The sequence below is a fragment of the Ammospiza nelsoni genome, chromosome 1 (genome assembly GCF_027579445.1).
Source record: "Ammospiza nelsoni isolate bAmmNel1 chromosome 1, bAmmNel1.pri, whole genome shotgun sequence".
Classification (NCBI taxonomy): Eukaryota; Metazoa; Chordata; class Aves; order Passeriformes; family Passerellidae; genus Ammospiza; species Ammospiza nelsoni.
In genome coordinates, this window is record NC_080633.1 from 574118 (window position 1) to 595847 (window position 21730).

Consider the following 21730-nt stretch of genomic DNA (forward strand, 5'->3'; position numbering starts at 1 on the left):
CCGGAACCCAGGGATGGAGCGGGGGGAGGCCGGGAGCGGAGCCGGGCTGGAGAGCACGGGCCGGGGTGAGACCGGCCCCGGGGGGGAGCTCCGGCACGGCGGGACAATGTCCCGGTGCGGGCCGCCCCCCCGACGCTCGGTCCCGCGCAGAGTCCCGGCATGCGGCGCTGAGCCGCGCCCGGTGCCGCCGAGCCGCGCCCGGTGCCGCCGAGCCGCGCCCATGGCCGCGCACCTGGTTCGCCGCTGCTGCCGGCGGCTGCTGCTGCCGGCGCTGCCGGGGCCCGGCGCGGGGCCCGCCCTGCGCACCCGGGCCGGCCCGGGCCGCCGAGGAGCCGCGGGCGCGGGCCCGGCCCGAGGGCGAGGAGCAGCAGCTGCGGAGCTGATCCGGGCGGCGGGCAGCGCGCAGGAGCTGCTGCAGCTGGGCCGCGGCGCCGCCCTCAGCAGCAACCTGGCGGCGCTGGCCCTGGCGCGGCTGGCGCGGCTGAGCGCCGAGCAGCGCCTGGACACCGAGAGCCCTGCGCGGGGACCCGCGCTTCCAGCAGCTCCTGGGGACGCTCGATGCACAGGTGGGACAGGGACAGGGCTGGGGGGGACTGCTGGGGACAGGGATGGGAGGGACTGCTGGGGACACCCCCTCCCAGCAGCTCCTGGGGACACTCGATGCACAGGTGGGACAGGGACAGGGCTGGGGGGGACTGCTGGGGACAGGGATGGGAGGGACTGCTGGGGGACACCCGCGCTTCCAGCAGCTCCTGGGGACGCTGGATGCACAGGTGGGACAGGGACAGGGCTGGGGGGGACTGCTGGGGACAGGATGGGAGTGCTGGGGACACCCCCTCCCAGCAGCTCCTGGGGACGCTGGATGCACAGGTGGGACAGGGACAGGGCTGTGGGGACACGGATGGGAGTGACTGCTGGGGGACACACCTGGATGTGCTGCTGGGGACAGGGCTGCTCTGCTCTGCACCTGAGCACTCAGGGCACACCTGGGGCACAGGGTGGCAGTGCCCAGCTCCCTCCAGCGGGTTCAGGGCACGCCTGGGAGGTGGCACAGGTAGAGGAGCGGTGACCCAAGTTCACACTGACTGTCCCTGTGTCACATCTGCCCCACATCTGCTCTCCCTGTGGCAGATCTCTCAGGTGTGGGACGTGGCTGTTGTCCCTGTGTCACACCTGTCTCTGTGTCATGTGCAGATCTCCCAGGTGTGGAACACACCTGGTGTCCCTGTCTCACACCTGTCCCATGTCCCCATTCCCTGCAGAACTCACAGGTGTGGAACAGGGCTGGTGTCCCTGTGTCACACCTGTCCCCATGTCCCCTGTCCCCTCAAATCTCGCAGGTGTGGAACAGGGCTGGTGTCCCCATGTCCCTCACCTGTCCCCATGTCCCCGCAGATCTCCCAGGTGTGGAACATGCCTGTTGTCCCCATGTCACTCATGTCCCCCTGTCCCCATCCCTCTGCAGATCTCACAGGTGTGGGACAGGGCTGGTGTCCCCATGTCCCTCACCTGTCCCCATATCCCTCAGCTGTCCCCCATGTCCCCCTAGATCTCCCAGGTGTGGAACATGCCTGTTGTCCCCATGTCACTCATGTCCCCCTGTCCCTGTCCCCGCAGATCTCACAGGTGTGGAACATGCCTCCTGTCCCCATGTCCCTCACCTGTCCCCATGTCCCTCAGCTGTCCCCCATGTCCCCCTAGATCTCCCAGGTGTGGAACTCAGCTGTTGTCCCTATCTCATACCTGTCCCTATGTCACTCCTGTCCCCCCAGATTTCCAGGTGTGGAACACGCCTCCTGTCCCCATGTCCCTCAGCTGTCCCCCATGTCCCTGCAGATCTCCAGGTGTGGAACACGCCTGCTGTCCCCATGTCCCTCACCTGTCCCCATGTCCCTGCAGATCTCCAGGTGTGGAACACCCCTGCTGTCCCCATGTCCCTCACCTGTCCCCATGTCCCTGCAGATCTCCAGGTGTGGAACATGCCTCCTGTCCCCATGTCACACGCCTGTCCCCTGTCCCTCACCTGTGCCCGTGTCCCCGCAGATCTCGCACGTGCGGAACTCAGCTGTTGTCCCTATCTCATACCTGTCCCTATGTCACTCCTGTCCCCGCAGATCTCCCAGGTGTGGAACTCGTCGCTGCTGCAGCTGCTGCGGGTGCTGCCGGCGCTGGGGCTGGCGCGGGGCGGGCGCCAGGTGCGCTCGGTGGAGCAGGAGGTGCTGTGGCGGCTGCGGCGCCTGCCCCTGCGCCGGCTGGTGCAGCTGGCGGAGCAGCTGGCGGGGCAGGGCGCCCCGGGGCCGCTGCTGCCCGAGGTGCTGCGCAAGCTGGAGCTGCGCTGGACCGAGCTCGAGGGCGCGCGCACCGTGGTGACGCTCATGGCCAAGGTGGGACACCTGTCCCCCGCCCTCATGGAGCGCCTGGAGGACAAGGTGGGGCCTGCACGCCTGGGTGTGGCACTGGGGGGGAGCCGGGCCACCTGGGGTCAGCGGTGCCGCCTGTCCTCTGTGTCCCCTCTCCCACCTGTGACCTGTCTCACCTGTCCCTGTCTCTACCAAGCTCTGGAGGTGGCTGAGCAGTTCTGTCTCTGTCCCGCCTGTCCCATGTCTCGCCTGTCCCTAGGCCCTGGGGCTGGCAGAGCAGTTTGTCCCTGTCTCACCTGTCCATGTCTCACCTGTCCCTAGGCCCTGGGGCTGGCAGAGCAGTTTGTCCCTGTCTCACCTGTCCATGTCTCACCTGTCCCTAGGCCCTGGGGCTGGCAGAGCAGTTTGTCCCTGTCTCACCTGTCCATGTCTCACCTGTCCCTAGGCCCTGGGGCTGGCAGAGCAGTTTGTCCCTGTCTCACCTGTCCATGTCTCACCTGTCCCTAGGCCCTGGGGCTGGCAGAGCAGTTTGTCCCTGTCTCACCTGTCCATGTCTCACCTGTCCCTAGGCCCTGGGGCTGGCAGAGCAGTTTGACCCTGATGAGCTGCGCCGCGTGGCGCTGGCCCTGGCTGTCTCAGCTGTTCCACCTGTCCCTGTCTCACCTGTCCCTGTCTCAACTGTCTCACCTGTCCCTGTCCCATCTGTCCTGTCTCACCTGTCCTGTCTCAGCTGTCTCACCTGTCCCTGTCCCACCTGTCCCCAGGCCCTGGAGCTGGCAGAGCAGTTTGACCCCGACGAGCTGCGCCGCGTGGCGCTGGCCCTGGCGCTGCAGCAGCGCCGCTGCGTGCCCCTGCTGCGGGCCCTGAGCTACCACCTGCTGCAGAAACCTGCTGAGCTGCCCCTGCCCGTGCTCACCGACCTGCTCTTCGCCTTCAGTGAGTGACAGGGACACTGCAGGGGGGCTGGGGACAGTCCTGGGGCTGGGAATTGCTGGGCTGGGCGACAGGGACACCTGCGGGGCCTGGGGACAAATCCTGGTTTGGTGTCACTGTCCAGGGCTGGGAGTTGCTGGGCTGGCAGTGGGTGGGGGAATCCAGGTGAGCACTGGGGTCCCAAACCTGTCCTGTGCCAGCCAGGTGGGCCCGAGCAGCTGTTCCCAGTGGGCTGCCCCCGTGCTGGGTGGGAACAGGGGGCTGGGCACTGTGGGTCAGCCCAGGGTCACGGAGGAGGCCGTTCTAGGTGCCCTGTCACTCCAGGTGTCCCAAACCCCTGGGAGCTCAGCGTGAGGCCGTTCCGTCGCTCTGGGTGTCCCTCCCCAGCTCACCTGCAGCCCCTTCAGGCACTGGGAGGGCTCTCAGGTGTCCCTGGAGCCTCTCCTCTCCAGGTGACCGTCCCCATCTGTCACCTGTGGCACGGGGGCACGGGACAGGGGCGCTCAGAGCCCCCTGAGCTGAGCTGTGCCCCCTGTCCCAGGCAAGCTGAGTTTCCAGCAGCCGCAGGTGCTGCACCGTCTGGCCCTGGAGCTGCAGCCCCCACCTGGGCAGCCTGAGCCCGGCGCAGGTGCTGCGCTGTGCCCGCTCCTTCGGCAGCCTGAGCTGGCTCAGCCGGCCCCTGGCCGAGGCCATGGCCCAGGTGAGCCTGGGGGGCAGGGAGGGACCTTATCTGGGACAGGGGGAACCTCACCTGAGCCTGGGGGACAAGGGGGACGTGTCCCTCCTGTCCCTGTTCTGGACAGCCCCACATTCCCATTTTCCCTGCAGTACTGCCTGGATAACACCCAGAGCCTGACCATCACCATCACCCAGCCCCACATTCCTGTTTCCCTGACCCTCACCAGCCCCACATTCCCATTTCCCAGCCCCACATTCCCGTTTCCCTGACCATCACCCAGCCCCACATTCCCATTTCCCTGACCATCACCCAGCCCCACATTCCCATTTCCCTGACCATTACCCAGCCCCACATTCCCATTTCCCTGACCATCACCCAGCCCCCACATTCCCATTTCCCAGCCCCACATTCCCATTTTCCCCACAGTACTGCCTGGATAACTCTCAGAGCCTGACCATCACCCAGCTCTGCGGGATCCTCGTCTCCTTCGCCCGCCTCAACTTCCAGCCCAGCTCCAGCGAGGAGTTCTTCTCCATGGTGATGTCCCGGGGCTGGTTTTGGGTGGGGAGGGACCCCAGAGACCCCCCCCCCAGCCACAGATCCCCCCCCAGAGCCTCCCAAACTCCCCCTTTCCCATGTCCTGGCACTCCAGGTGTCCCAAATCCCCCCAGCTCCCTCTTTGGGCACTGGGAGAGGCCCTGGGTCTTCCCCCCAAGCTGTCACCTGTCGCAGAGCACAGGTGTTCCCCTGGCACGTTCCCATGGCAGAGGGGCTGTTGGATGGGGTGCCAGGGGCACTGAGAGGGCCCTGCAGCCCCCCTGAGGGGCACGGGGACAGCTGTGTGGCTGAGCTGGGCTCTGTGTGTCCCCTGCAGATCCACGAGCGGCTGCAGGGCCAGGAGCAGCAGCTGGACGTGCACCTGCTGGCAGACGTGGTGTGGTCCCTGTGCGTGCTGCAGCAGCCCCGGGCAGCCCACCTGTGCCAGGTGCTGTGCCCCGAGTTCCAGGCACGGCTGAGAGGTGAGCCAGGGGGCAGGGGGCTGGGCACAGGGGGCTGGGCACAGCCCGGGCACCTGCCAGTGTCACAGGGGGGCTGGTCACAGCCTGGGCTGAGAGACAGGGGTTGGACAGGGCTGGGGATCACCTGTCCCTCGGGGTCATCTGTCCCACAGGGTCACCTGTCCCTCAGGGTTACCTGTTCCTCAGGTTTACCTGTCCCCCAGGTTTACCTGTCCCACTGTTACCTGTCCCTCAGGGGTACCTGTCCCTCAGGGTCACCTGTCTCTTAGGGTTACCTGTCCCACTGTTACCTGTCCCACAGGATCACCTGTCCCTCAGGGGTACCTGTCCCACAGGGTCACCTGTCCCTCAGGTTTACCTGTCCCACTGTTACCTGTCCACAGGATCACCTGTCCCTCAGGGGTACCTGTCTGTCAGGGTCACCTGTCCCACAGTGTTACCTGTCCCTCAGGGGTTACCTGTCCCACAGGGTCACCTATACCACAGGGTCACCTGTCCCACAGGGTCACCTGTCCCTCAGGGTTACCTGTCCTGTCCCACAGCGTCACCTGTCCCCAGGTGCTGCTGGCACCTTCTGCAGCCCAGTCAAATTCGGTCCCTGTCCCCCCATGGCGGGGACCGGCCACCGGCTGCCACAGTGACCTCCGTGCCCACGAGCCCCGTGTCCCCCTCCCGTGGGACCCGGGGGGTCAATGCCACTGGAGACATGGGGTCTGGGGTGCCAGGGCTGGGGGGGCTTCTCTGGGGCTGCAGGGCACCTGGGGACAGCCCGTGTCACCCTCCATGGCTGCAGGGCACCTGGGAGCCGTTCCTGTGTCCCCGGGTGCCACCCGAGCGTGTCCCCACCGCGTCCCACAGGTGACAGCTCCCCACGGGCACAGAGCTCGTGGCTGAAGCTGCTGCACATCAATGCCACGGCCAGGCTGGAGGTGCCAGGCTACGAGGGGCCCTTCCTGCGCCCCGAGCTGCTGGGGGGGCACGGGGGACAGGGACAAGGACAAGGACAAGGCCACCCCGCTGCAGCGGTGGCTGCGGGAGGCACTGCCGGGGGCACTGGGGGGCCCCGACCTCGTCCGGTACAACGTGAGCACCGTGTACGGCTGGGACATCGGTGAGTGCCACCTTCAGTGCCACCCCTGGGGGCTGGCACCCACCCTGGGCACCCTGGCCCTGTCACCCGCACCCCTGTGACCCCAGTTTCCCCCAGCCCTGTCCCCCCATTACCTTCCTGTGTCACCCCTCGAGCCCTGTCACGTTCCCCTGTCGCCCTCCAGCCTTGTCACCTTTCCCCTGTCACACTCCTGCCACCCTCTGCAGCCCAGTCAAATTCGGTCCCTGTCCCTCAGTGTCGGGGACCGGCCACCGGCTGCCACAGCAAGCCCCGTGCTCCACGTGTCCCCTGTCCCCTGCCATGGGACCTGGGGAGGTGCATCCACACGGACACTGCCCCTCTGGGTGGCTCTGAGTCCCTGTCCCTCCCCAGGGTCACACTGTCCCCTCTAGGGTGGCTCTGAGTCCCCTGTCCCTCCCCAGGGTCACACTGTCCCTCTGGGTGGCTCTGAGTCCCCTGTCCCTCCCCAGGGTCACACTGTCCCCCTGGGTGGCTCTGAGTCCCTGTCCCTCCCCAGGGACACACTGTCCCCCTGGGTGGCTCTGAGTCCCCTGTCCCTCCCCAGGGTCACACTGTCCCTCTGGGTGGCTCTGAGTCCCTGTCCCTCCCCAGGGTCACACTGTCCCCCTTGTGTGGCTCTGAGTCCCCTGTCCCTCCCCAGGGTCACACTGTCCCTCTAGGGTGGCTCTGAGTCCCTGTCCCTCCCCAGGGTCACACTGTCCCCCTTGTGTGGCTCTGAGTCCCTGTCCCTCCCCAGGGTCACACTGTCCCCCTTGTGTGGCTCTGAGTCCCTGTCCCTCCCCAGGGTCACACTGTCCCCCTTGTGTGGCTCTGAGTCCCCTGTCCCTCCCCAGGGTCACACTGTCCCTCTAGGGTGGCTCTGAGTCCCTTGTCCCTCCCCAGGGTCACACTGTCCCCCTGGGATGGCTCTGAGTCCCTGTCCCTCCCCAGGGACACACTGTCCCCCTTGTGTGGCTCTGAGTCCCCTGTCCCTCCCCAGGGTCACACTGTCCCCCTGGGATGGCTCTGAGTCCCTGTCCCTCCCCAGGGTCACACTGTCCCCCTTGTGTGGCTCTGAGTCCCCTGTCCCTCCCCAGGGTCACACTGTCCCTCTAGGGTGGCTCTGAGTCCCTGTCCCTCCCCAGGGACACACTGTCCCCCTGGGATGGCTCTGAGTCCCCCTGTCCCTCCCCAGGGTCACACTGTCCCTCTAGGGTGGCTCTGAGTCCCTGTCCCTCCCCAGGGTCACACTGTCCCTCTGGGTGGCTCTGAGTCCCCTGTCCCTCCCCAGGGTCACACTGTCCCCCTGGGTGGCTCTGAGTCCCTGTCCCTCCCAGGGTCACACTGTCCCTCTGGGTGGCTCTGAGTCCCCTGTCCCTCCCCAGGGTCACACTGTCCCCCTGGGATGGCTCTGAGTCCCTGTCCCTCCCCAGGGTCACACTGTCCCCCTGGGTGGCTCTGAGTCCCCTGTCCCTCCCCAGGTCACACTGTCCCCCTGGGTGGCTCTGAGTCCCTGTCCCTCCCCAGGGTCACACTGTCCCCCTTGTGTGGCTCTGAGTCCCCTGTCCCTCCCCAGGGTCACACTGTCCCCCTTGTGTGGCTCTGAGTCCCCTGTCCCTCCCCAGGGTCACACTGTCCCCCTGGGATGGCTCTGAGTCCCCTGTCCCTCCCCAGGGTCACACTGTCCCCCTGGGTGGCTCTGAGTCCCCTGTCCCTCCCCAGGGTCACACTGTCCCCCTGGGATGGCTCTGAGTCCCTGTCCCTCCCCAGGGTCACACTGTCCCCCTTGTGTGGCTCTGAGTCCCTGTCCCTCCCCAGGGTCACACTGTCCCCCTGGGTGGCTCTGAGTCCCTGTCCCCTCTGGTCCCTGCAGATGCCGAGGCGGTGCTGGACAGTGACAACAAACCTCTGCCCGTGAGGACTACAGTGCTCCCCACCTGTCCCACTCTGAGGGGACAAAGCCACTGCCAGCGGGGGCCAGGAGGTGCGTGGGGACCAGGGGGAGACAGGAGGGGGGACAGGAGGGTGACAGGAGGTGGGTGGGACAGGAGGGGCTCCCCAGGTGGGGAAAGGGGAGACAGTGGAGGGGGACAGGCCGGGGACAGCAGGGGAAAGGGGGGGACAAGGGGAGGAAGAGGAGGGGAACAGGGAGGGGATGAGGAGGGGGAATAGAAAGGGTCAGTGGGGGAGAAGAGGTGGCAGGAGGGGGACAGGGAGGGGACATGGGACTGCAAGGGGACAGGAGGTGATGGGAGGGCACCGCAGGGCCATCTCTGTGGGCTTGGGGTGCCCGTGCTCACGGCTGTCGCTGTCCCTGGGGGTGCTTACAGCTGTCCTGTCCCCGTGCTCACGGCTGTCCCTGGGGTGCCCGTGCTCAGTGTCCGTCCCTGTCCCCAGGGTGGCCATGCTCAGTGTCCGTCCCTGTCCCTGTCCCTGGGGTGCCCGTGCTCAGTGTCCGTCCCTGTCCCCAGGGTGGCCGTGCTGCGCTGGGAGCTGCCGCAGTTCAGCTCTCGGGGCCGGGAGCTGCTGGGCGGGGCTCCATGGCCCGAAGGCACCTCCGAGCTGCCGGCTTCCTGCTGGCCGAGGTGAGCGTGGCACACGCAGCAACAGCCTGCAACAGCCTGCAACACCCTGAACACCCAGCAACAACACCCAGCAACACCCAGCAACAACACCCAGCAACACCCAGCAACACCCTGAACACCCAGCAACAACACACCGGCAACAGCCTGAACACCCAGCAACAGCCTGAAACACCCTGTAACATCCAGCAACAACACCCAGCAACACCCTGTAACACCCACCCCAGGGCTGGGAACCCCCCCAGGTCCCTGACAGCCCCTGTGTGTGCCCAGCACTGCCAGTGTCACCCGCTGGGCCTGGCACCAGGTGACACATCCACCTGGCACTTGGACCCTGCCAGCCCTTCTCAGGAGAAATATTCCCAAAATAGCCCCAAAATGTTCCCAAAATATTCCCAAAGCGTTCCCCAGATATTCCCCAAATACTCTCCAGGTGTTCCCCAGATGCCACCTGGAGCTCCCCCCCTCGGAGCAGAGCCCACCCCCATGCTGTGAGGTGTCCCCAGGTCTCAGGTGTGCCCTCACCTGTGCCCAGCCCAGGGGACAGTCCCCGTGGCCACCCTGGTGCCACCAGCCGGGTGCCATTGTCCCCGCTGGCATACCTGGGCACAGCTGGCACGTTGGCACGGAGGCTGTGTCACCCCCTGGGGGCTGCCAGCTGCCCCAGCCCGGGGCTCAGCAGGGATGAGCCACCGTGATCCCCCCGGGCCACCTGCCAGGGGCTGGGGGGGACGGGGGTGACAGCGAGGTGACACAGCTGATCCTGTGGGGTCATCCAGGATTAACCCCTGCGGGTAATTATAGCCCGGGGGGGTGTGACAGCCACGTGCCACCCCCGGGGTCGCTGCCAGCCCCTGCTCCCGTTGGCACCGTCACACCTGGGGGTGGTGGCACGTCCCAGGGTGGGCGCTGGGACCCTCCCGTGGCACAGCCAGGGCAGGACGGGAGGGGACACGGCTGGGACCCCGCGGCTGCTGCCACAGCCCTGCTGTCCCCTCCCTGCAGGTGCCACACTACGAGTTCCTGGAGCTGAAGCTGGAGCGGCAGCGCGTGGCCTACCTGAAGGACAAGGTGGCCAAGGCCCTGGCCAGTGACACGGCGGGGGACACGGCAGGGGACCACGGCCACCTAGCCCGCCTCGCCTCATCGGCTGGCCCTGTCCCTGTGCCAATGTGAGCAGCGTCACCGTGCCCAGGTGGCCACGTCACCACGGCGAGGTGGCCACGTCACCTGGTCACCGCGCCCAAGTGGGACCCCACAGTGAGGTCCCCGTGTCCCTGTGTCACTGTGTGACTGCTGCTCCGTGTCACCAACGGCTCAAATAAACACAGAACTGTGCAGGGATGGTGGCACAGGGGACAGCTGGCATTGAGGGTGGGTGGCACTGGGGATGGGAACATTGGGGACAGGTGTCATTTGGGACAACATATTGGGGACGGGTGTCATAGGGGACTTTGGGGACAGTGGGAAGGGTGGCATTGGAGGCACATGACATTGGGGATGGTTGCCATCTGTGCCAGGTGTTGTTGGGACCAGGTGACATCCAGGCTGGGTGACGTAGGGGCTAGTTGGCATCATGGCCAGGTGACACTGGGGCTCGGTGACACTGATGCCAGGTGACATGGAAGCCAAGTGACATCCATGGTGGTTGGCATTGGGGTTGAGTGACATTGGGCTGGGTGATATTGGGGTCAGGTGACACTGGGGCCAGGTGACATTGGGGCTGGGTGACATTGGGAATGGTGACACCAGGGTGGGGTGGCACTGGGCAGGTGGCAGTGGAGCTGGGTGACATTGGGACTGGGTGACATTGGAGCTGGGTGACATTGGAGCTGGGTGACATTGGAGCTGGGTGATGGCAGGGACAGGTGACATTGGGAATGGGTGACATCAGGGTGGGGTGACACTGGGACCAGGTGACATTGGGGCTGGGTGACACTGGGAGTGGGTGGCATTGGGAATGGGTGATAGCAGGAACCAGGTGACATTAGGTCTGGGTGACACTGGGAATAGCTGATACCAGGGTGGGGTGACACTGGGGCCAGGTGACACTGGGGCTGGGTGATGGCAGGGACAGGTGACACTGGGAATGGGTGGCATGGAGAATGGTGACATTGGGAATGGGTGATAGCAGGGATGGGTGACATTAGGAATGGGTGACATTGGGGCTGGGTGATGGCAGGAACAGGTGACATCGGGGCTGGGTGACATTGGGAATGGTGGCACTGAGAATAGCTGACACCAGGGTGGGGTGGCACTGGGGCCAGGTGACATTGGAGGTGGGTGATGGTAGGGACAGGTGACATTGGGGCTGGGTGACATTGGGAATGGTGGCACTAGGGTAGGGTGGCAGTGGAGCTGGGTGACATTGGGAATGGGTGACATTGGGAATGGTGACACCAGGGTGGGGTGGCACTGGACGGGTGGCAGCGGGGGCGGTGCCATGGCTGTTGGTGGCACGTGGCTGTGCCCACCGCCCTGTGCCCTGTCCCCGGGGCCGCCGGTCTGAGCCGGGATCGGCAGCAGGAGCCACCCGCGGCCTTGATTCCCGATTATCCCGGGATTGTCCCCGGGGCACGGGGACAGCGACCGGGGCTGGCTCGGGCGGGGCTGGGGGGGCACCGGGGGCACCGGGACCCCGCGGGCCGGGGGTGTCCCTGCCGGGGGGGGGGGTCACATCCCGGCCGTGTCCCTGTGGGGTCACGAGTCCCTGCACGGGGCAGGGGGACAAAGGGGCTCAGGACAGCCCTGGGGGTGACACAGTGGGACGGGTTAGTGACCACCGGGACCCCTCGGGCCCCAGGGAGGGGGACACGGGCAGCTGGGGGGGACACACGGTGACAGGGGGACACACACAGTGACAGAGAGGACACACACGGTGCCGGGGGGGGGGGACACACGGTGACACAGGGGACACGGTGACACGGGACGCACGGTGACCAGGGGGGACGCACGGTGACAAGGGGGACACACGGTGACACAGGGGACACACACGGTGACACGGGGGACACACACGGTGACAGGGGGGACACACACGGTGCCAGGGGGGACCCGGCGGGCGGGAGCGGCTGCTGAGTCACCGCCCGGGGCCGTGCCTGGCACCGGCGGCGCGGGCACGGCCGGCCCGGGGGACAATGCCCGCGCTGATCCCGGTGCTCGGGGACACGGGGGGGACGCGCGGCTCCCTCCTGTCCCCCCCGGTGCCACCAGGCCCGCGCAGCCGCTTTGGGGGGCCCCGCCCCGCGTCCCCCCCGCCCCGGGACGCTCATCCCCCTTTCTGAGGAGACAAAGTGGGGGAAACTGAGGCCGGGCCCCGCCCTTCCCCCCCCCGGAGCTGATGCAAGCGCTGGGTGGGCCCGCGCCCCCGCCCCCGGGCACGGAGCCTCTATCGCGACAGAGCGGGGCCGGGCGGGACGCGGCTCCCGCTGACATCAGCCGGGCCGGGGCCCCCGCCCCCGCCGCAGCCCCGCCGATGCTCCCGCGCCGCCGCCGCAGCCGGAGCGGGGGGAGCGGGGCGGGCCGGCCCGGGGCGCGGCGCCGAGCCCGGAGAGCGCCCGGGAGCGGGGGGCGGCGCGGCCGAGAGCCAGAGCGGGATGCCGGAGGGAGCGGAGGCAGGTGAGGCCCGGGCGGAGCGAGGGTGAGGAGGGAGAGGAAGGACGGGAGCGGAGCCGCGGGGCTGCGGGACGGGGCCGGAGAATGGGGATGGAGCGGGGCGAGGATGATGGAGCGGCGGGATGAAGGACGGAGCCGGAAGGATGAAGGACGGAGCGGAAAGGACGGAGCGGGAGGATGAGGATGGAACAGGAGGATGGAGCCGGTGGGATGAAGGACGGAGCAGGGAGGAGGGAGCCGGAGCCGCCAGGGTGGAGACGGAGAGATGAAAGGAAGAGCGGGAGCCATGGAGGGATGGGGATGGAGCAGGGGATGAAGGACGGAGCGGGGAGGGCTGCAGGAGGATGAGGATGGAGCGGAGGGAAAGGTGGGTCGAGGTGGGGGATGAAGGACAGAGGTGCAATGGTGGAGCTAGAGGATGAGGATGGAGCCGGGGGATGAAGGACAGAGCAGGAGGGACGAGGATGGAGCCGGGGGATGAGGAACAGAGCCCGACGATGAGGAGGGAGCGGGGAATGAGGGGCAGGGCGGGAATGACGGAGCCGGAGGATGAGGATGGAGCGGGGGGATGAGGATGAGGATGAGGATGGAGCGGGAGGATGAGGATGAGGATGGAGCGGGAGGATGAGGATGAGGATGAGGATGGAGCGGGAGGATGAGGATGAGGATGAGGATGGAGCGGGAGGATGAGGATGAGGATGAGGATGAGGATGGAGCGGGAGGATGAGGATGAGGATGGAGCGGTCGGACGCGGCCCGGCCGGGGCTCTCGGCAGCCGCCGCCGCCCGGGCTCGGGCCTGGCGGTACCGGGGGGCTCCGGCCCGGCCCCCCGGCGGGGCACGGGCACTTTGGGGACCTCGCTGCGGGGTCACCACCCTGAACCCCGGAACCCGGCGGGGGTCGGCAGCGGGCTGTGCCCCCCCGTACCGGACCGGGAGGTGCTGCTGGGACTGGGGGCTGAGCCTCGGCCCCCCCCCAGGGTGGGAAACTGAGGCACGGCCCAAGGTCACCGCACAGCGCTGTCCCCGGGGGCCACTGTCACGCGCGGGGGGGGCTGGGGACACCGGGAGCACCGCCAGGGTCACCCGCGCCTCCTGCGGGGACAGGGAGGGGACACAGCCCAGGGTCGCCCCGTGCCCCCCAGAGCTGGGGCTGGGGGTCCCCAATAAAGGGGCGAGGGTCCGGTTTGTGCGGGGGGGGGGGGGTCGGGGTGTGCCGGGGGACCCCAAACGGCCCCGGGGTGTGACGGGGACAGGAACATCCCCCCCAAATGAACCTTTGGGGGGTCCCCAGCACGTGGCGGGGGGGGTTGTGCCGGACCGAACCATTGCAGACCGATGGGGGGGGATCGGCGGCACCTGCCCCGCAAATCCCCGCCAGGCCCCGCCCCCTCCCGGCTCCCCCCGCGCCGCCCCGCCCCCCCACCCCTTTATAACGCCCGGGGGGGGCGCGGGGTCGGCGCTGCAGGAGGGGCCGGGGGCGATCGCGGCTCCGAACGCGCCCGCCCGACCCATGGAGCCGTGCCCGGGGGCCTCAGGTGATGCTGGGGGGGCTCGGGGGGCTTGTCGGGGTTGGGGTGGGCGTGGTGGGGCTGAGCACCCCCAAACTGAGCGCAGGGTGTGGGCACGGGGCTCCTGGGGAGGGGGCTGTGAGGGAGCCCCATACAGGGCGTGGGGGGGGTCTGGGTTGGGGTCCCGCCCTGGTGTAACCGCGTGGCCCCCACAGACAGGCGTGTGGGGACGGGCGGCCGCTGCTGTGCCCCCCCAGTGTCCCCAGACCTGCAGGGACCCTGCCCAGGTGCTCGGGATGGGCCTCACCTGTTCCCCCGGCCCTGCGTGGGTGGGGTGACACCAGCCCCCCCCCCCAGGGCACTGCCCCAGGTGTCCCCCCTTCCACCTCACAGGGTGACCCTGGGGGGCTGTGGCGCTCAGGGCTGTCCCCTCTCCCCGCGGTGACACTGTGGCACTCAGGGCTGTCCCCTCTCTCCATGGTGACACTGTGGCACTCAGGGCTGTCCCCTCTCTCTATGGTGGCACTTAGGGCTGCTGCCCCTCTGTCTATGGTGATTCCGGTGGGGCTGTGGCACTCAGGGCTGTCCCCTCTCTCCACGGTGACACTGTGGCACTCAGGGCTGTCCCCTCTCTCTATGGTGGCACTTAGGGCTGCTGCCCCTCTGTCTATGGTGATTCCGGTGGGGCTGTGGCACTCAGGGCTGTCCCCTCTCCCCGCGGTGACACTGTGGCACTCAGGGCTGTCCCCTCTCTCTATGGTGGCACTCAGGGCTGCCCCTCTGTCTATGGTGACCCCGGTAGGGCTGTGGCACTCAGGGCTGTCCCCTCTCCCCGCGGTGACACTGTGGCACTCAGGGCTGTCCCCTCTGTCTATGGTGACACTGTGGCACTCAGGGCTGTCCCCTCTCTCCATGGTGACACTGTGGCACTCAGGGCTGTCCCCTCTCTCTATGGTGGCACTCAGGGCTGCTGCCCCTCTGTCTATGGTGACCCCGGTGGGGCTGTGGCACTCAGGGCTGTCCCCTCTCTCTATGGTGACACTGTGGCACTCAGGGCTGTCCCCTCTCTCCACGGTGACACTGTGGCACTCAGGGCTGTCCCCTCTCTCTATGGTGGCACTCAGGGCTGCCCCTCTGTCTATGGTGACCCCGGTAGGGCTGTGGCACTCAGGGCTGTCCCCTCTCTCCGCAGCGCCCCCGCCGATGCCGGCCAAGCAGGAGGCTCGCCCCCCGCCCGAGGGGGCCAGCTGTGAGCCCGGCGCCGCCGCCGCCGCCCCCCCCGGCTCTCCGTGCCGCCCCCCGCCCGCGGAGCCGCTGGACGCGCGCATCGTGATGGGCGAGGAGACGCGCAGCGCGCCGCCCGAGCCGCGGGGCGCGCCCCCCGTGCCTTGCCCCTTCCCCGCGCCCCCCAAGGAGCCGCCCCCGGGCCGCCCCCCCGCGCTCGACCCCGAGCTCTTCTTCACGGCGCCCTCGACGCCGGTGCGGGCGGGGGGGCCGCGGCCGGGGCCGCCCGAGGAGCCGACGGACGCGGACAGCGAGGGGCTCTGCTCGCCCCCCACGTCCCCCTCGGGCTCCTACATGACGGCCGAGGGCGGCAGCTGGGGCTCCTCGGGCACCGCCAGCACCTCCCCGTCCTGCTCCCCCAACCTGGCGGCCGAGGCCGAAGGCCTGGGGGAGGCCGAGGGCGAGGCCGAAGGGCTGGGGGGGGCCCTGGGGCTGCCCCTCGGCCTGGGGGACCCCCCGGCCTTCCCCCCGCTGTCCCCCGAGGAGGAGGATGACGACGAGGACGATGATGACGAGGACGGGTGTGCGGATGACGAGGATGAGGATGACGATGATGAGGACGGGCAGACGCCGGAGGAGGAGGACGAGGACGAGGGCTCGGGGCTGATCCCGGCGGCGCTGCTCCCGTTCCGGGGCAGTCTCCTCTTCCAGGCCGAGGCCGTGGAGATCTCGCCCCGGGCCGCCCCCGAGGAGGAGGAGGAGGAGGATGAAGGCAGCACCTCGGCGTCCTTCCTGCGCTCGCTGTCCGAGAGCTCCATCCCCGAGGGCGGGGACGAGGCCTTCGCCTTCCGCGACGACACCGACGCCTCCTCGGACTCGGCCGCCTACGACGGGGACGAGGACGAGCGGCTCTACGGCAGCGAGCGGCACGCGGGGACACCGGCGGGGACACCCCCGGGGACCCCCCCGGGCTCCCCCGCGCCCCCCGGCGTGGAGCTGCACCTGCGGGCCGGGTCCCCGTGCCCCGGCACAGCCCCGGCACCGCCCGGCGGGGACGCGCAGCTGGACGGCCGCGCCCGTGTCCCCGTCACCGCCTTTGTCCCCATCGCCGCGGCGCGGCCCCCGCCCGAGCCCCCCGAGGGGGCGGCGGCGGCCACAGAAGGTTCTGGAACAGCGCCGGGACCGTGCCCGGAGCTGGCAGGGACCGGCCCTGTGCCCCCGGCCCCGGGGCTCTGTGCCAGGGACCCCCAGAGCCACCAGCCGGGGGACACCAACGGGGACGGGCCTGGCGGTGACAGCGATGGTGACGACGACCTCGAGCTCAGCGCCGGGACAGTGGGGAGCGCCGGTGGCCACAGCGAGCTGGGATCTGCAGCCACCGCCCTGGGGACAGCAGTGACACCGACCCCTCTGGATGAGATGGACGCTGCAGACAATGACACGATGGCACCAGTGACACCGACTCCTCTGGATGAGATGGACACTGTGGCCAATGACGTGGTGACACCCGGCCTGGTGGACACTGACCTGGTGGCGCCAGTGACACCCGGCCTGGTGGACTCGCTGGACACGGACCTGGTGGCACCAGTGACACCAACCCCCCTGGACGAGATGGACGCTGCAGCCCCCAGCCCGGTGACGCCCAGCCCGCCTGACACTGACATGGTGACACCGGGGACACCAACCCCGCTGGATGAGATGGATGCTGCAGATGCTGATGTGGTGACAGCCAGCCTGATGGACAGCGCAGCCCCCAGCCCGCCAGACGAGCAGGACACTGTGGCCACTGACATGGTGACACCAGGGACACCGACCCTGCTGGACACCACAGATGCTGATGTGGTGACAGCCAGCCTAATGGACAGCACAGCCACCAGCCTGGTGGCACCCAGCCCGTTGGATGCTGCAGCCCCTGATGGAGTGGCATTGGTGACACCAAGCCCACCAGATGAGCCAGACACTGTGGCCACCAGCTTGGTGGCGCCAGTAACAGCCAGCCCTCCAGATGAGCTGGACACCGTGGCTACCAGCCTGGTGACAACAGTGACACCCAGCACACCACATGAGCTGGACATCACGGCCACTGACCTGGTGACACCAACCCCACTGGTGACAGCCAGCCCCCTAGATGAGCCTGATACTGCAGCCACCAGCCTGGTGACACCAGTGACACCCAGCCCACCACATGAGCTGGACATCATGGCCACTGACCCTGTGGCAGAGGTGACACCCAGCCAGCTGGACAAGATGGAAGCTGTGGACACTGTCCTAGTGACACCCACTCTGAAGGATGCTGTGGCCACTGACTTGGTGACACCAGTGACACCCACCCTGATGGCCAGTGTGGCCACCAGCCCGGTGACATCGCCCCCCATGGATGAGAGTAATGCTGCAGCCATTGACCTGGTGACATCGGTGACACCACTCCCCATGGATGAGAGTAGCACTGTGGCCACCAGCCCGGTGACATCGGTGACACCTGCCCCGATGGCCACCACAGACGCTGCCCCAGTGACCCCGAGCGTGATGGACACTGCGGACACCAGAACGGTGACATCGGTGACACCGAGCCCCCAGGATGAGACGGCCACCGCGACCACTGAGACGGCCCCCGTGACCCCTGACCTGAAGGACACTGTGACCCCTGCTGCAGTGACCCCTGACCTGAAGGACACCGTGACCCCTGACCTGAAGGACACCGTGACCCCTGCTGCAGTGACGCCCAGCCTGAAGGACACCGTGACCCCCGACCTGAAGGACACCGTGACCCCTGCTGCAGTGACCCCCAGCCCGATGGACGCTGTGGCCACCACCCCGGTGACCCCCAGCCCCCCGGGCGCTGTCCCTGCCCCGTGTCCCCCTGCCCGGGCCCTGTCCCCCGTGGCGCTGGCAGCCCGCGAGTCCCCCGCTGTCCCCGCGTGTCCCCTGGCACGGGCACCGCTGTCACAGCGCCCCGGGGACATCCCTGAGGAGCGGGGGGACGCGGCCCCCGCCCCTGCCGAGGGTTCGTCCCCGGCCCGCACCGGCGCCGGCTCTGTCACCGTCCCCGCGGGGGGAGAGGCCGCGCCGAGCCCCTCGGAGCCCGAGGAGGAGGAAGAGGAGGAGGAAGCAGAGGATGAGGATGAGGATGCGGCCCCCGCGCCCCCCTCGCCGCAGTTCACGGCCTCGGAGCGGGAGGTGTTCGTGGGGACCCCCCCGGCGCCCCCCGAGCTGCTGCCACCACCCGGTGCCTTTTCGGGGCGCGGGGCCGGCCCGGGGGTCCCCGCCCCGCTCCCGGGGGTGCCGCCCCCCGCCCCCCGGCCGGGCCCCGCGCCCCCCGGCCCCGCTGCAGGGGACACCGATGCCAAAGGCCCCCCGAGCCCCCCCGAGCGGCGGCAGCAGGAGGAGGAGGCGGCCGTGGGGGGGGTCGCCCCCAGCCCCCTCCCCGCTGCGGGGCCGCCCCCTGAGCCCCCCCGCCCTGCGCCCCCCAAACTCAGCCAAGTGCCTCCCCCCAGGGCCCCCCCCGGCCAGGAGCCCCCCCCGGGGCTGCCCCTCTCCAGGAAGCACCTCGAAGGTAAGAGACCCCCCCCAAAACCCCCCTGGCTGTGGGACGGGGGCGGGGGGACTTGGGGGGGTCCCTGGGTGCAGCCCCACGGGGGGGTTTGGGGGGGGGTACCACCAGCTCAGCCCCCCTTCCCATGGGGCATTGGAGCCAGGGTGGGCACCCGGGGGGCTGGGGGTGCCTTGGGGGGTCCCAGGTGGGTGATGGGGGTGAGCAGGTGGGGCTGAGCCCCCAGAGGGGTTCTGGGGGTGCCTTTGGGGGGTCCCAGGGTGGGCAATGGGGGTGCCTTTGGGGGGTCCCAGGGTGGGCAATGGGGGTGAGCAGGTGGGGCTGAGCCCCAGAGGGGGTTCTGGGGGTGCCTTTGGGGGATCCCGGGTGAGCAGGCAGAGCTGAGCCCCAGAGGGTTTCTGGGGGTGCCTTTGGGGGGTCCCAGGGTGGGCAATGGGGGTGAGCAGGCAGAGCTGAGCCCCCAGAGGGGTTCTGGCCCCCCAGCTCAGCCCCTGTGCCCCCCAGCCCCCCAGGCGCCCCCGCAGAAGGAGCCGGAGCCCCGGGGCCGGGCGGGGGTCCCGGGGGCGGGGGCGGCCCGGGCGCCCCCCCGGGGGTCTCTGCAGTCCGAGTCGAGCTCGTCCAGCGAGGCTGAGCCCCCCCGCCCCCCCCCGGCCCCCCAGCGCTGCCAGCCCAACCACCGAGGTGAGGGGGGGTCCCGGGGGTGCCCCCGCCTTTGGGGGGCCCGGGAGCCCCTCCCACACCCCCCACCCCCCCCGATCTGTGCAGGGTCCGGGAACGAGTCCGAGAGCAACGACGAGTCCATCCCGGAGCTGGAGGAGCCCGAGGGCTCGGAGCTGCCCCCTGCCCAGCCCCAGGTGCGCTCTGGGGGGGGTTTGGGGGGTGCTGGGGACCCCCGGGTGTGGGGACGCCGCTGACCCCCCTCCTGTGTGGCAGGTGCCCCTCGGCCACGGCCTCGGGCCCGGGGAGGAGCCGCTCAGCAAAGCCAAGCAGAGCCGCAGCGAGAAGAAAGCCCGAAAGGTGGGGGGGCCCTGGGGCTGGGGGGGGTTCCTGGGGCCGCCCCTCGGGGCCGGGGTCCGATCCCGGGTTTGGGGAGGGGGCCAGGCCTGGGAGGGGCAGATCCTCACTCCGGGGTGGGTCCCCGCCGTGGGTTGGGGGTCCCATCCTGCCCGTGCTGAGGGGCAGCATCCCCCGTGCCCGGCTCTGTTCCCCCGGGGATTTGGGGTGCCGCGGGGGGCTGTGCCTCCCCCGGCGCCGCGGGGGCTCACTCGGTGCGCCCCCAGGCCATGTCCAAGCTGGGGCTGCGGCAGATCCACGGCGTCACCCGCATCACCATCCGCAAGTCCAAGAACATCCTGTTCGTCATCTCCAAGCCCGACGTGTTCAAGAGCCCGGCCTCCGACATCTACATCGTCTTTGGGGAGGCCAAGGTGGGCTCGGGGGGCTCTGGGGGGGTTGTTCCTGGCTCGGGGGGGCTCTGGTGACCCCGTGTCTCCCCCAGATCGAGGACCTGTCCCAGCAAGTGCACAAGGCGGCGGCCGAGAAGTTCAAGGTGCCCCTGGAGCACTCGGCGCTGGTGACCGACGCCGCTCCCGCCCTGGCCATCAAGGAGGAGAGCGAGGAGGAGGAGGAGGTGGGCGGGGGGCTCTGAGACCCCCCGGGGTGCTGGGGAGGTGACAGTGCTGTGACAGGGATGGAGGGGCAGGTGTTGAGCTGGGGATGGCTGAGGCGATGGTGTGCAGGGGGCTCTGTGGCATTCACACATTCTGGGGGTGTGCCCCGGGGGGGTCTCACAGCGCTGTGCCCCCTCCCCAGGTGGACGAGACAGGCCTGGAGGTGCGGGACATCGAGCTGGTGATGGCCCAGGCCAACGTGTCCCGGCCCAAGGCTGTGAGAGCCCTGAGGCACAACAACAACGACATCGTCAACGCCATCATGGTGAGCGGGGGGCTGAGACCCCCTCTCCCTTTTCCCTGGGGGAATTGGGGCTGAGACCCCCTCCTCCCTTTTCCCTGGGGGAATTGGGGCTGAGACCCCCTCCTCCCTTTTCCCTGGGGGAATTGGGGCTGAGACCCCCTCCTCCCTTTTCCCTGGGGGAATTGGGGCTGAGACCCCCTCCTCCCTTTTCCCTGGGGGAATTGGGGCTGAGACCCCCTCTCCCTTTTCCCTGGGGGTTTTGGGGCTGAGATCCCTTTCCTCAGCAGGAATTGGGGCTGTAACTCCCCCCTATTCCCAGGGGAATTGGGATTGGGGCTGTGACCCCCCTATTCCCATCAGGAATTTGGGGTGACCCCGCTATTCCTGCCTCTGCTCTCTCCCACAGGAACTGACCATGTAGCAGCCGGGGGTGCCCTGGCCCCCTGTAGAGATGCACAGAGCCCCCCCAGACCCTTCCTCCCGCCCCCCATCCTCCTCCTGGCCCCTGGACTGCTCAATAAAGGCCTCCTGCACCCCTTGGATCGCACCGAGCCTCCCAGGCCTCGTTTGGGGGGCTTGGGGAGCCCCTTTGCCAGCAGTGGGATTGGGGGGCAGTGCCTGGGGCTGTAACTGGGATGATGGGGAGGTGGAAGGGACAGGGTCTGCATCCTTGGGGATCAGGGATAACCCTTCCCCTCCAGATCTGGGGCATGGCAATGAGGCCCCTGAGCCCCAAGGGAAGCTGGGGAGGGAGGGAACCCTTGGTCCCCAAATCCCAGGGGTCTCAGGGACCCTCCCCTGCTCTCCATTTTCTGGGTGTTGGAAGGGGAAAGGTGCAGGAGGGGACGCTTTGTGTGCCCCAGGTGAGTCCCTGGAGGTGCCTCAGCTCCCAGGACACCTGAATTCCAGAGGGAAGGGTTGGGGTGCCCTGGGAAACGTGGGGTCACCAGTGGGGTAACGGTGTGGGGGACACCCCAGTGTGGGTAGGGTGACGGGGGCAGAGGGATTTGGGGGCACTGGGGGGGGATTTGGGGCCGAGGCCTCTGGAATGTTCTGGATTCCCAAAGTGCTGAGTCAGCGTACGGCCCCAAAGGGGGAGGAGCCAGAGCCCCTGGGCGTGGCTGTGGGGCGATGGCCCCTCCCAGGCCCATCTGGGGACCCCACAACCAGGGGATGCACACAAAGGGGGCTCTGGGGGTCCCACCGAGCTCCTCTCCCCAGCAGGACCCCGGGGTG

The 21730-nt window shown here is 68.7% G+C and overlaps 2 protein-coding genes and 2 non-coding genes across 4 annotated transcripts; all 4 read left to right on the forward strand.

Annotated features, from left to right (window-relative positions):
- Positions 1-220: 220 nt before the first annotated feature.
- On the forward strand, positions 221-10028 carry TBRG4 (transforming growth factor beta regulator 4). Its single transcript, XM_059492331.1, is given in 17 exon segments — positions 221-307; positions 309-372; positions 375-514; positions 516-566; positions 2115-2429; positions 3125-3296; positions 3835-3890; positions 3892-3993; positions 4399-4509; positions 4847-4991; positions 5850-5973; positions 5975-6102; positions 7976-8017; positions 8020-8086; positions 8574-8626; positions 8629-8687; positions 9690-10028. Coding segments are annotated over 17 exon segments (1887 nt in total). The 3' UTR covers positions 9861-10028.
- LOC132085429 (small nucleolar RNA SNORA5) lies at positions 5567-5701 on the forward strand. Its single transcript, XR_009420214.1, has one exon. It is a non-coding gene; the product is annotated as a small nucleolar RNA SNORA5 (small nucleolar RNA).
- LOC132085435 (small nucleolar RNA SNORA5) lies at positions 6304-6437 on the forward strand. The gene has a single exon (XR_009420217.1). It is a non-coding gene; the product is annotated as a small nucleolar RNA SNORA5 (small nucleolar RNA).
- A 2991-nt stretch (positions 10029-13019) lies between the features above and the next one.
- NACAD (NAC alpha domain containing) lies at positions 13020-21040 on the forward strand. The gene is made up of 9 exons (XM_059481280.1): positions 13020-13833; positions 14999-18583; positions 19085-19261; positions 19346-19434; positions 19514-19597; positions 19861-20007; positions 20079-20210; positions 20393-20515; positions 20901-21040. Exons 1-9 carry the CDS (start codon positions 13020-13022, stop codon positions 20913-20915), a joined length of 5166 nt encoding a protein of 1721 aa, XP_059337263.1. The 3' UTR covers positions 20916-21040.
- The last annotated feature ends 690 nt before the right edge of the window (positions 21041-21730 follow it).

Bases quoted from the DNA above. Each gene is read 5' to 3' on its own strand.
- NACAD (XM_059481280.1), top strand. From the start codon at position 13,020: ATGAGGATGAGGATGGAGCGGTCGGACGCGGCCCGGCCGGGGCTCTCG. The intron at 13,834-14,998 runs GTGATGCTGGGG...CTCTCTCCGCAG, and splicing joins GCCGTGCCCGGGGGCCTCAG to CGCCCCCGCCGATGCCGGCC. The intron at 20,211-20,392 runs GTGGGCGGGGGG...CCCCCTCCCCAG, and splicing joins AGAGCGAGGAGGAGGAGGAG to GTGGACGAGACAGGCCTGGA.